Raw genomic sequence first — 13,738 nt, forward strand, 5'->3', positions numbered from 1 at the left:
GGATATGCTTAAAGCTTGTCTGTACTTGATAATTATTGAAGTGTCTGCTGCCTTTACAATAAGGACAGTAATACCTTTTCCACATAGCCTGAAGTATAAATGATATCCAGAATTTTCCTTTTAATGAGTAAGAACTTAGATGGAGGAGTTGACTTGCATTATGAAATAACCAACTGGCAGTAGCTTGCCTCCAGACCAATTATTTCTCCATCGACTCTTATCTGTCAGCAGACAGATCCACAATCCAAAAGGTGGTTTTCTAACCTACCAGGTGGTGACAGGAAAATTAGTGTCTGGCTCTTGCACACCTTTAATGATATTATAGCTATGTTACTAAGCAGCCTTTTTTTTAATGTGGTTGGATGAAGTCAGGATTTCTAGTTTAATTGTGGCAGAGGGAAGGAGAGAGAGAGAAGCAACTGCTACTTAAGAAATCAGAGATGCAAGCCAACACCTTCAACTCCCATTTTGAGAATGAGAGGGAGGTTAATATAATTAATGGAAAAACAATTTTCAGATAGTATAACCATAATACACTCTTAAATTTACTGATGACAATGCCCTGTATTTGCTTCATCTTTCAAATAAATCTTGGGTGTAACCAACTTAAATAATACTACAGTAATTGCAACTCTAGGTGACAAAATTGTGAATTATATATTGGCATGGATTATGTAGGAAAATAGACTGCAACATTCCATTCTTACAGTGGTATTTAAATGCACTCCTAATCACTGCTTTAATTTGGTCATCAATTCAGAGGCAAAACCAAACATAGAAATCTAAAAGAATCGAGATGCATGGCTGTGCAAGCTTTTTTCTGTCTCAGTACTGTGAAAATGCAAATAGATATTAGGGTCTTTTCCTGATTCTTTCTTTCTGACCTGCCTTTTTAATATGAATTGAGCCTAAATCAGTATTTTCAGCCTTGTCCTAATCTGGCTCAAACATTTGAGATCCAATTGCCCATTTGCAGCTGGATAAGATGGAAACGGAGCTAGTATCCTGCATGTTAGAAGCACATTGGCCTATATTTTCTTACTAGCTTTCTTAAATGACTGAAAGGGAAGTATGGCAGAGAGGAAATATTGCAGTTTCTATACATTAGAACTTATGAGACATACAGGAAACCACAAGATAATTACTTTGAGACACTGGCAGGAAGCATGCTTCACACCTTAAATATCTTCATGTAGATTATCAAATCCCATAATTATATATGGGATTTTAAATGTAAGGTCTTCTGTGGAGACGGACAGGTGATTTTTGTCCATTGTCAGAAGCAAATAATTTTTCACTGTAAGAGGACAAGTTGTGCTAGGTCAAAACTAAATTGAGTGTGTATATTGGCATGACATTTCTGAGCTGTAAGATCACATAGAATAGTATTAAAATCAAAAGATCGTATGCCAAAAGCTAAGTTTTATTTAATAAACTGTGAACAGTTAACTGCATGCTTTAGCATTTCTTTACCTGAGCATGTGTGATTTTTGTATTGGCTAAGGGATCAATATTCTTTTGAGTTTTTGGTAGCAGACAATATACTTTAGAGGGAAAATTCTTAAGAAATTCTGGTAGTTTGTTGGGGTAAGAGGAAGAATAGAGAACTCAAAGTTTAAAATTCATGTGGCACTTCTAAAAACATACACAAATTTGGGAAAGCCTGGAGAAGAATGACCTTGTATGCAGGACTAAGCCTTCACAAATAAATTCTGGGAAATTGGAAACCTGTGTAAAAAGTGTTACCTTTTGTTTTGAATGCATTGTCAAACAGCAGAGTCTAAATTCCAGGGTTTTTAATGAATCACTTCAAAAAATGTCTATGTTTTTGTGTAGTTTGAAAGAGAGAATACAATGGAAAATATAATTACTTATCCATTAATAGATAGTTGAACAGTCATTTAATAGTTATACAAAGGAAATAAACGGTGGAGCTGGTTTTCTGCCACTTCCTACAACTTTTATTTACTGTTTTTTCTGTGGCATGAGAGAGACCTTGTTTTTATTGGAGATTTCTCCACAGAGTGGGTGGTTTTGTAGAAATCCTTGTGAAATCACTGCTTCCTGATATTGAATAGGGCTTGCTTAAATGTTTGTGTGGTTTCTGGGCAGATGGGATGAAGTAGTTTAGTCCTGTCCAGTTTGAGGGGTTAGTGACAATGCAGAAGACTGCAGTACCAGGGAGCACGGTCTAAACTGAACTTTGTATTAGAGAGTTAACATCTCTATAAATATGTTAACATAACTTATTCTGGGCATTACAGGTTTTTTTTGGGGGGGGGTGTTGGTGCAAGGAGTGGTATACGGAAGTATTAATGAAACAATTCTTGTGATCACTGTAACCTAGGCGAGTGAAAAGAGGTTTCAGAAGAAATCTGGTTCATTCTTGTGTTTTGACATTGGGCCTCTGGGATACTGAAAATACTTAAAAGCATACAACTATTTACTAATTCAGTATGTCAAGACCAGAAATGATTCATCATAAATTGTTGAAATATTTGGTTGCCCCCTGTCGTGGTTTAACCCCAGCCAGCAACTAAGCACCACACAGCCACTCGCTCACTCCCCTCACAGTGGGATGGGGGGGAAGAATCGGAAGGGTAAAGGTGAGAAAACTCATGGGTTGAGATGAAGACAGTTTAATAGGGAAAGCAAAAGCTGCGTGCGCAAGCAAAGCAAAATAAGGAAAGCCTTGACTCTGTGTAAGCACTGTTCAGCAATAACTAAAACATCCCTGTGTTATCAACACTGTTTTCATCACAAATCCAAAACATAGCCCCATACTAGCTACTATGAAGAAAATTAACTCTATCCCAGTCAAACCCAGTACACCCCCATATTTTAAATTTAAAGAAACCAATGTGATATGTCAAGAATTAATTCTAGAACAGTTTTGTGTTTTGGTGACAGATGCTTTTCCCTGTTTCATGGCTGTATATTAAGAGGTATTGGATTGTACTAGAGACTTGGCTGGCAAAGCGGCCAAAAGAAGCTTATAGAAGTGATGATTGATTGGAAATTTTTTTGACCATGTCTTCTAGGGGTAGATGTTTTGTTTCAGTGCAGTAACCCACCAGTAGCTTTTTTATGTTGGTAGTGTAGATGCTCAGAAAAAAAATCCAAACAGGAAACTAGTCCATACATTTGTGTTTTAACAGAATTTTAATGTAAAAGGAGTAATACATTAGTTTAGTACTTGAGTTCCATGGTTAGAGTATATCGGCATTACATTGATGGCAATTCTGATAGGCACAACTAAGCTAGCTTTAAATATATTTAATGTGCAGAAATATTTGTGCAGCTGCATTAGCAGATACCTCAGTGAAAGATGCAGAATTCACCTGTCGGATTGGGTAAATGTTCAAGTGGCAGCCCATGCTAAACTCCAAGCTTCTGTATCTGCGTTGGTACTGACTGATCAACCTAACCTAGCCAGTGTAAAGCTAGAGGAGGAATGTCTGCGTGTGTCTCCCTCTTTCCTTTTGACTGCAACATAGACTATTCTTGGTTACCTCACAGTTGGCAATGCAGATAAATAGTTTCAGTATAGAGAACTCTCTTATTGTTTTAGCAGAACAGAACAATAAAGTTTTTAATTGCTTTATACTTTCAGGAAGATTCAATGACAATATGTTTCTTAGAGGCAGCAGTTAGAAGACCTGCTGTACCACCTGCCCTCTATTTAATATTTTTGAAAGGCTATGGGATACTGGGTTAGTTGATTGATGGCTTTTCATGGTGATAGCCTGCACACACTGAACAGTTTCCAGTACACGAAGAGGAGTAACAAAAGATTTTGCAAAACAAAAATGTTGAGGTTTTTTGTTTTGGTTTTTTTTTAAGACAGATTATCAGTCACAACCTGCTAAACATGGATTTAGGCTTAAAAATAGGTTTTGCAATACTTCTTGCAAAAGTAACTTTAATGTTTGTGAAAACGCATTGTGTTGTAGGTCACATGTTCTGGTTACTAAATTTTTTTTTATTCTTGCTATACAATTTGTTGCAGATAGTCACTAGTCACAGATTGCTGATTTCCATTACTTTGAAATTTGGAAAGGTGGCTTCTGTCAGAAAAAATACTCAAAATTAGTGAATGAAATGGTTGATCGCAATTTTAAATGTAGCAGTTGCAGCTGGCATACTTGCAAAGGGATGAGTTTGTAAAATAACAAAGCATTTCATTGGCAGGGGGGGAATGTGCATGAGGATAGAGTGAAGATGGACAACACTGAGAGATGATCTATCTTAACAATAGCACGTGTCTAATTTAAACTACTCTGCTTATGCAGCTATTTAAAATTCATCATTGAGAACAACTGAATGACATTTTAAAGCATTGTCTTTGTACAACACACAAATACGTCAGCTTATTTAATTTTTTATCTGTTGTAAACCTTTAAACAGTGCTGTACACGATCCTTTCTGTTGCGAAGGCAAGGTATTTAGGAAAATTAATGTGGTATGGGAAAAGTAAGGTACTTCTCAGTTGGGAAGCTGTCTGTCATCTGAAAAGCTGATTAAGTAACCTGATTTCATTAGTAGATTAGGAAACTTTACTGGCTACTTTTGAAAAATGTCTTCACATGTAGTTATATCAATGGGATAGCAAAGGCAAGCAACAGACTTTCCTTAACTTGATTGAAGGTTGATCTAGGGAAAGTCAGTCATCAGATCTGGAAATAATCTCTGGAAGCCTTAAACTATTTTTTTTCTCTCTACATACAATTAGAAATAATATAGAGGAGTTTATTTGGTTTTCAATTGTGAATCCAAAAGTTCTATGTATTTTACTAGAAACTAAAATGTTTATAAGGGTGGGAGTCATCTTGCCTAACTTCTAAGTGTTGAAAAATCGTCCTGATGCTCTTTTAATGGTCAATGTAGAGAAACAGACCTTTCCAGAACACAGTCTGTATGACCTATTATGCGCCTATTTTTAGGATGAGATAAGTCTTCCTTTAGGGATACCTGTTCTTTCTGTTAACTATAAAGGGAGTTTAAGTTGATTACTGTAAGCTTAAGAGTCAAGTTTGATGCTGTGGTTAGGCCACCCCAATGTGCGTATATGAGTACTTCTCTGCATATAGATGAAATACAGCAATGCATATGTTAAATGTGTGCTGCTTAATGAAGTGCAATATTGCATAATCACATGGTTTCTTTAGAGATTAACTGATGACAGTTCAAATGTTTTTATCGAATAGATACCCTAAAATAGATTTTCACATAATCTACATCTTAAAATACTTCCAATATTTTAAAAAGTACAAATATAAATTATTATGTTATTGTGTAGCGGAAAAAAATGGTTACAATTTACACTTAAATTTTTTCAGTGTCTTCCTTTTTTGTTATTTAAAGCAGGTAATGTCTGGAATGATCTCCAAGTACTTTATTTAAATATAGACTTGATATCGCCTGCCATTTGAAAAAAAAAAATCAATTATAATGGGCTGCAGCTCATAGTAGTAAGAATTGACAGTGTATTAGAAAAAAATTATCTTAATCTACTGTATAATTTTGGAACTAATTATGTTTAGAAATGCACTAAAAAGGAGAATATTCAATAAACATTTTTAAAACAGCTTGATAACAGAGCAGATAACCTCTTAGATGTTCATATTTATGGCATTGAGGAAAGGACTTAAGATATAATACCGGACTATATAGTCTCTCTTTTTTATCAAAATGAGAATGGGATAGATTTTGCTTTCCTAGATAATACTAAATGTGCTGCTAGTTGATTACCTTTGATCGTTGAGAAATCTTGAACACATACACGCGAAAGTAGAGAAACACAAGTTTCATCTTTTCACACATTTTTTGCTTAGTAAATAGTCACATAATAATCTAAGCAACAATCCCATGCCACTGGTCACTATTTCTTATAAGGCAGGTCTATGCTTCCTGTGAGGAGAAGTTTTCATATTTAAGAAATTTTATCCCATTATTGATAGAAGTGCTTCTTGGGGCATCCCATTCCCTGCTGTTTGTATGTATACCCTGTGTTTCCTGCCCTCCCTCACCAAAACCAGCACAAAGTTACTTTATCTGATGTTTGAATATTTCTAAGTGACAGAGAGAATCTTTTGGTGTTTTTAAAGCAAAAATCTATTTTGTCTTTTCTGACATTTATTTATTATATATAAACATTCTTACAACTTCTCTGCTCTTATGCAAAGAGTTAAGTTTTTGCTGCTTCCACTAATCATGATGCCCTGAAAACTAAGAAAAGGAAATCTAATTGAAAGGATACAGATTTTGTAAAACTACCTGGAAGCTTTTGTAAGACTACTTGGGAAAGCTCAGCAGACATTTGAGAGAACAGCTTTTGCATTAAATGCTTATTGTGTGGGGTTTTTTGTTTGTTTCTAAACTAAAGGGCAACAAATCTCTCTGTTCTCACCTCATGTCTTCTAAAATGTCTTGCCTTTAATCAAGGAGGGAAGAAAAAATTCAATTTCTATGTTTTTCTTCAGAAAAAAAAGAGGGACTTATGTGAGGAGGAACACCTTTTCTACCTTTTCTACCTTTTTCTCCCCAAAGGAACAAAAAGCCGTGTATGTTATATACACAGTATACATATATATGTACTATATATATGTATTTGTGTGTATGGATGTATGCATGTGTACAAACATGCATTCACATATAGTTAAGTCAAGACTGAGGAAGTATTTTAACCAAGATTATTTCAGCAACAAACATGCAGTGACTTGAATGGTGCTATATTTTTGCCTTTGAACTCTGGATTTTTGCATTTTTGCAGTGAAGAATCTTGAATACACCCGCTTGGGGTTGTGCATTCTGACAGAACATGTATAACTCCACTGTGGTTAAAAATTTATTTATTCACTTCCCTGCATTCACTGTTGTGTAGTTTGATGGAATATTTTTCATCTAGCTTGATATTTTACATTGAAGATACAATTGTCTTATTTTTGGTTCGATATAACTTCTGTAAATTCTTACAAGTATGTAAAATTAACATTTAAACTTTGGTTTAATTATTCTCAGGTTGATAGTGAATACCATTGCATTTGGCTATCAGTAAGCCTAAATGAAAACAAAATTATATTCCAGAATAGTGTATTCCTAGCTACCCATTATGTGATTGTGTGCCTGTGCTTATTAAACTCCCACAATACTGTAAAGCATAATTAACCTAAAATTGGCCAAATACATATTACTTTTTAAAGCATTTGTGCATCTTAGAACAGTCTTAGTGTAGATGACCAAAATACAGCTTTATAATTTGTAAATATAGTTATTTTACAAACTTGATTTTCCTTGACGTTTTTCTTGTATAGTAAGATACTGTTTTCATTGACCACCCATTATTTCATAGTAGAGGATGGAGGTGAAAGATCAGTCTGTGTCACCTTTGGCTTCTTCTTCTTTGTGAAAGCAATGGCAATCCTGATTGTGACAGAAAGCTATCTAGAGTTTGGACTCGAATCAGGTAACTCCTTTCTTCAGGGTTTGCAACAGCTCTAGTGATTAAATTCCTTGAAAAATGAATTTTAAGCATTTTAGGTGGTTTTGAGAATATCTGTATTTAAATGAACTCTATATGTAATACACTTTTAGGAAATCTTGCTTTGGGATGTCGATTCTGAAGGATATCCTGTATATTTTCCTTGCTTTGTTTTAAATAGTGTAGTCTTTACCTAGGTTGTTTGCTTTGTTAATTATATTTACTGTTCAGTTTTATTTTTAACCCATTTTGCCTTGTATAGTAAAGCGAAGCTCCTCTACTGAAAAAAAGTTACTTACCTTCTTAAAAATGAATGTTTTATTAATGTTCATGAAATGTACAAATATCAGAGATGTTTTCAAAGACTGTTTGTGTTAATAACTGAGTTTTATTGCATTGTGGCATACTAATTAGCACATGAAAGAGCTATGCTAGATATAATTTAATAATAATAATAATAATAATAATAATAATAATAATGCTAGACAAAAATTGTTTAAAATATGTCCTGTTACCTAGCATTTTATTTCAAAAAAGAGATTTTATATTTGTACTGTGATAAAATACATATAATTAATGTCTCTGCAGGATTCTCGAATTTTTCAGAAAGTGCTATGCAGTTTCTTGAAAAGCAGGGTTTGGAATCCCGGTAAGTTTCTGGAAATACATTGGTCTTCATTATGTTGCATTTATAACTGAGCCACTTGGATTTTCTTAGCAAGCATTTGTCTTGCATGCTTTGCTCTTATACACACTTATAATCTCTGTATTAATGTGAAGAGGTGGATTAATGAAAATAATCCATCAATATTTACAAAGTAACTTAAGTTGCATTTGTGTATTCCCTTTTTATTCCAAAATTATTCCAGTCCATAAAATACAGTTAAAAACTATAAAAGTCTTTCTCATGGTAATTCTTAAACAGTCTCTTCAGCTTTGAAAAGATTGCTTAAAACAGGAGATAAGTATTTTTTGCAGTTCCTGTGGTATGCAGGAGGATGAGAGTGCAAAAGCTACAGATGGAGCCTGCAATAAAGTTGGAATTAGGAGTAAATTTTGGCATTCAGGCTATAATAGTATTTTCCTCTTAGGCAAATACATCTGCTTGCTACAGTACATCCAAGTTTTGTATAGACTGACAAAGGAATGTTCCATAGCTTGTGATGTTACTTATATATACAATCACTGTCATAGACAGCCTCTGTATATTGCAAACGGAATTCTGTTACAATCTTTGCCTTAAACACATGATCAAAAATGCTTGTATGGGGTATGTCATCACTGTGGGAATACAAATTTGAATTCTTGTTTGGAAATTCTCAAGTATTATATAAGAATTATAGATTTTTTTAATTATTATTATTATTTGTGAGGAACAGAAGTTTCAAATATATACTTAGAATAATGTGTCATTTATAGATATGGATATTTAATGAGAAAGAAACCCTTCAACTCAATTCCATGTGTTTCTTAAACTTTCTTTGCTCTGTTTTTCATAAACTATTCCGAATTTACTAATTTCTGTATTAATTTTTCTGTTTGTGTCCATTTCCTTTTAAACATTCACAGTGCTTTGGCTGTTTACAGCAGTGATTGAGTTGATGATGGTGTCTCTTGGTAGTTTGAATGGCATAACTTAAAAATAAAAATAAAAATTTGCCTTTGACCAGTTAAACTTGTGATGTATCTGTTCTTCTATTCAAAGTATAATCATCGAATCCATTCCACTAGCTATTTTTATTGCATAACTTGTTAATCACAATATAAAATTATTCTTTTTTGGTTTTTTTTTTCTCTGCTAACAAATTTAACATCTTGTAGGAAGTAGCTTAGGTTTTGGTTTTCTTCTATTGAAGAGCTTTTTATTCTTTTTAGTAAATAAATAGGTGACTTGCTTGTTTTTTATTTTAATTTGATTAAATGTTAGATACTGTTGATTTGAAAGTAGTCTCTGCTTCCCGCCCCCCCCATCCTATATATCCTATATATATTATCTGATATATATGTCTAGATGTATATATAAATAAAAAAGAATTGGAGAGGAAGAAAGCATAGTCAGAAAAATTGTTCACCTTTTAATATAGAGCTCTGTTTTCCTTTCCTGCAATCTGCCTTCCTCCCACTTCATATATCTTCCTGGAACTTTATCCAAGTTATTTTATTGCTAAATTATTTTCATCCTGGAAATCTCTTCTGGAAGTTGGTGAACTGTGGCCTTAACAGCAGAATTTGATTGATAGATGCTTTGCTTCCTAATGCATTATTCAGTGATACTTATGCACTTGGTAGTAGTGATGCCCAGATGATATATATGTGTCTTCCTGTGTGAGGATCAAGCTATCAGCTTCTGAGCTGAGATAATTTAACACTCTTCACCTGGTTTTAAGAGATCCTGCATTCTAAGTTGAGGATATGTACGTAACAGACAGCTACCTCGCTTCTCATTTTAGGCATAGTCACTGGATTCTGCCAAGCCTAATTTTTGCTGCCATTTTCCATTAGCCTTCCAATCAACATGTAACCGAAAAATTCATTGGGGCTGTATGGTAGTGAAGGGAGGAGAAAGGGAAAGGTTTCAGTAATTTTAACACATCAAAGCCAAGAGATGGAAAAGAGTTAACTCTTCTTCTTATTGCAGGAACTAGTAATGTCAGTTTAGTAAACTAAAGGCATGGAAAGGGTGAAAAATGCAGTAAAATAGCATATTTATAGCAGAAAGAGTAGGCAGTATTTTCACCCATGTTGTTACAACAATTCTTTTTGATATTGTGGGGGATTGACCTTGTCCGGCTGCCAGACACACATTCAGCTGCTCTCTCACTCCCTCTCCTCAACAGGACAGGGGGAGAAAATAAGATGAAAAGCTCATGGGTCAAGATAAAGGCAGGGAGATCACTTACCAATTACCATCATGGACAAAACAGACTCGACTTGGGGAAGATCAATTTAATTTATTGCCAATTAAAACAGAGTTGGATGGTGAGAAACAAAGACAAAAACTAAAACACCTTCACTCCACCCCCACCCCTTTTTCCCAGGCTCAACTTCACTCCTTCATTCCCAACTCCTCTACCTCCACCTTCCCCCCACCCCAAGTGGTGCAGGGGGGGATGGGGAATGGGGGTTGCAGTCAGTTTGTAACAGTTCCTCTCTGCTGCTCCTTCCTCCTCTTACTTTTCCTCTGCTCCAGTGTGGTTCCTTCCCATGGGCTGCAATCCTTCAGGATAAATCTGCTCCTGTGTGGGCTCCTCTCCATGGGGCCACAGCTCCTGCCAGGAGCCTGTTCCAGCGTGGGCTCTCTACAGGCTGCAGCTTCCTTCAGGGCACATCCACCTGCTCTGGTGTGGGGTCCTCCACAGGCTGCAGGTGGATATCTGCTCCACCATTAACCTCCACGGGCTGCAGGGGGACAGCCTGCCTCACCATGGTCTTCACCACAGGCTGCAGGGGAGTCTCTGCTCCGACCCCTAGAGCACCTCCTCCTCCTCCTTCTTCTCTGACCTTGGTGTTCGCAAGGTTGTTTCTCTCACTCTTTTTCCCCCTCATTCCTCACACTGTAGTGCAGCGTTTTGCCTGTTCTTAAATGTGTTTTCACAGAGATACCACCAGCTTCACTTATTGGCTCAGCTTTGGCCTGTGGTGGGTCTGTTTTCGAGCTGTCCAGCACAAGGCAGCCCCTGGCCTCTTCTCACAGAGGCCACCCATGTAATCCCCCCCCACCCCCGCCTGCTACCAAAACCTTGCCAGTTAAACCCAATGCAAATATAAATCACAGTAGCAGATTATTTATTATTATTATTAGAACAGGAATTGACAGGACAATATTTTGTCTCTGACTCTACATCAGTGCAAAACAAAACAAAATATTTTGACTGTCATAGGTACCTCCTGTGCCTCACTTTATACAGGGGTCCTGCAATATGTGTCATTTTCTTTGGGCACAGGTGATCTTGGCAAGTTCCTGGGAATTCCCCCCAAGCAACACCGCACAGACAGCACTACAGCCTACAAATGGTAGCACTAGCTACTGAAAAAGCTTGTGCTGATGCACGTTACTGAGATTTCTCCTAAGTCATCACATTGACCAAATGTTGAGATTTTTTTTAACAATCTTCACAATAAGATTTTTTTCTTGTCTCTACTACCATGGAACTCTAAGTTGTTTTGTTAACAAAGTATGCAGAAAATAATTACAGGTAAGAGGGAAATAAGGCTCCGGAGTATTTGTTGTTATGTGTTAGGAAACTCTTTTGGAAATTCTAACAGAAAACTCTTTTGGAAACCTTGCCCAGCCCCTAGAACATAAAATCGTATTGATTTTAATAATCAGTTTCCTGTCAGTGGCTTCAAGATATATGGCTCAGGGGAGGCCTTTGAGAAGACACTTTATTGCACAGATTACCTTCTTTTTAGGAAGAAGATTCTCAGAGACATAAACATGAATAACCTATACCCAGAATATGATTTTAATGAGTATTACAGAGTGATGCCTAAAACTAACACATGACAGCTCCAGGTGAAAAATTAGACCTGGAATCAGACCTAGGTAGCCCATTGGGTGCTTTTGACACTCACATAAACATAGAATAATTTGCTCTGATTGATTTTTAGAAAATTATATCCTATGCCACCTGTACAGCCCAGAGAAGAGAGCAAAAATTCTGATGCCTAGAATCAGATTCTCAGCTAGTTAAAACCGCTGTTATCTTATTTAATCACTATGTAATACATACCTCATGTTGCCAAATGTTCTACATTCAACAAGTTTTTATTTCCAGAGATATGGGCCTTTGATTATAAGAGTAGAAATCTACTGAGTAGCCTCCAACTGAATGCAGTCTGTTGGCTGTACTGCCAGTTTCCCTTGGAATTAGCTGGGAAATGCAATGATAATACCTCTCTGTTTCTCTGCAAGTGACTTAAATATGTGCATTGATGAAGACAACAGGATTATTCATATGCTTTAAGTTAAGCATAATTAAGTATACTTAATTAATAAACTGAAAATAGCTTGCATGAGACTAATCAAAGGTATTTGGGAAGAAACAAATAATTAAGATCATTATATTTCTGTACCTAGAATCAGCTAGTTAAATAATTTCAAATAAGATCTGTAATTAAATAAAAAAAATCTGTAATATATAAAAATATATTAAAATAAGTATATTAAAATAGATAAAAATATTTGTAATTAAACACAAAAATATATTAATATTTTGAATTGTATAATTTCAGTAATTACCTCTTTATAGATTTATAATTTTAAGAAATGATGAATATAGACTCTAAGTGAGCTCTGCAATGAGAGAACTAAACAACTGTTAAAAAAAAAGAGGAGGAAGAAGTAAGCCTTTAATTTCCTGTGGCTGTAGATGTACTTTACTAATGGCCTGCTGGCTGCAGGGCTAACCCTAGCAATTGGTTGCTTGTCATGAAAATTCATATTTCTTTGCTGACTTGGATGTTTGCCATCATTAATAAATAAGTGGCATTGATTCTTTTTAAAACTGTGTTGCGATCATGAGAGATCACATGGGGGTGTCTAGGGGCTTGCAGATGTTATATGAAGTAGAGACATGGAGGCTTCCTTTAGTCATTATTTTGGTTTAGGCTAATCCTTGTATCATCAATATCTCTTAAAAGGTTAAAGTGAAAGCTTGGCTTTGCAAACTGCTAATGGACAGAAATAACATTTTAATGCACAGTACTCACGCTAATCCAGCGCAGGACATAGCAGCTAGGGTTAGAGGATGTATATTCAATTGTCAATGTGAAATGTACTGGTCACATTCTTGCAGTCTATTTTCTACCAGAGATGTGCCTATAGCTTAGTAAATACCAAACCTGGCAGTAATTAACACACTTACCAGTCTAAGCACAGAGGTGAAGAATTGAATGTATGCATGTGGCACTTGGGAATGGCATAGAGAGATTAAAATTACTTCCTCGCTTTTGGGAATGTTCCTTTTATATGGTAGGCATGCAAAAGTGTGTGAGAGCTTGCATGGCCTCTGTTCTGTGGACAGAGAATTTCAGTGCCCCTTATTGTGAGTCCTGTACCTTTCCTGTGTGCTAATTTTAACATCAAAAAGTAAAAGGATAATTTTGTGCATTTTCCAGTTTATGGAACTTTATAATTAATAAATAGTCCTGCATATACAAAAGGAGCCCTCAGAAACAAGGGGTAATAATATACACACAATATTTTAACAAAGGGATCCTGAAAATTTTATTTTTTTATTCCATTTGGCCTGTGAG

At 35.6% G+C, this 13,738-nt stretch overlaps 1 protein-coding gene across 5 annotated transcripts in view; it reads left to right on the forward strand.

The window, feature by feature from the left end:
* LOC140650452 (transmembrane protein 161B-like) overlaps positions 1-13,738 on the forward strand; it is a 57,344-nt gene that overhangs the window by 9,982 nt on the left and 33,624 nt on the right. For 3 of the 5 annotated variants that reach the window (XM_072858674.1, XM_072858673.1, XM_072858671.1), the window contains exons 4-5: positions 7,314-7,465; positions 8,069-8,129. In XM_072858674.1, coding sequence (XP_072714775.1) covers positions 7,314-7,465; positions 8,069-8,129 — 213 coding nt within the window. Of the gene's footprint in view, positions 1-7,313; positions 7,466-8,068; positions 9,206-13,738 lie in introns of those variants that run through there. The other 2 variants (XM_072858672.1, XR_012041998.1) reach the window with 2 other exon arrangements.

Source organism: Ciconia boyciana, chromosome 4, assembly GCF_034638445.1.
Source record: "Ciconia boyciana chromosome 4, ASM3463844v1, whole genome shotgun sequence".
NCBI lineage: Eukaryota > Metazoa > Chordata > Aves > Ciconiiformes > Ciconiidae > Ciconia > Ciconia boyciana.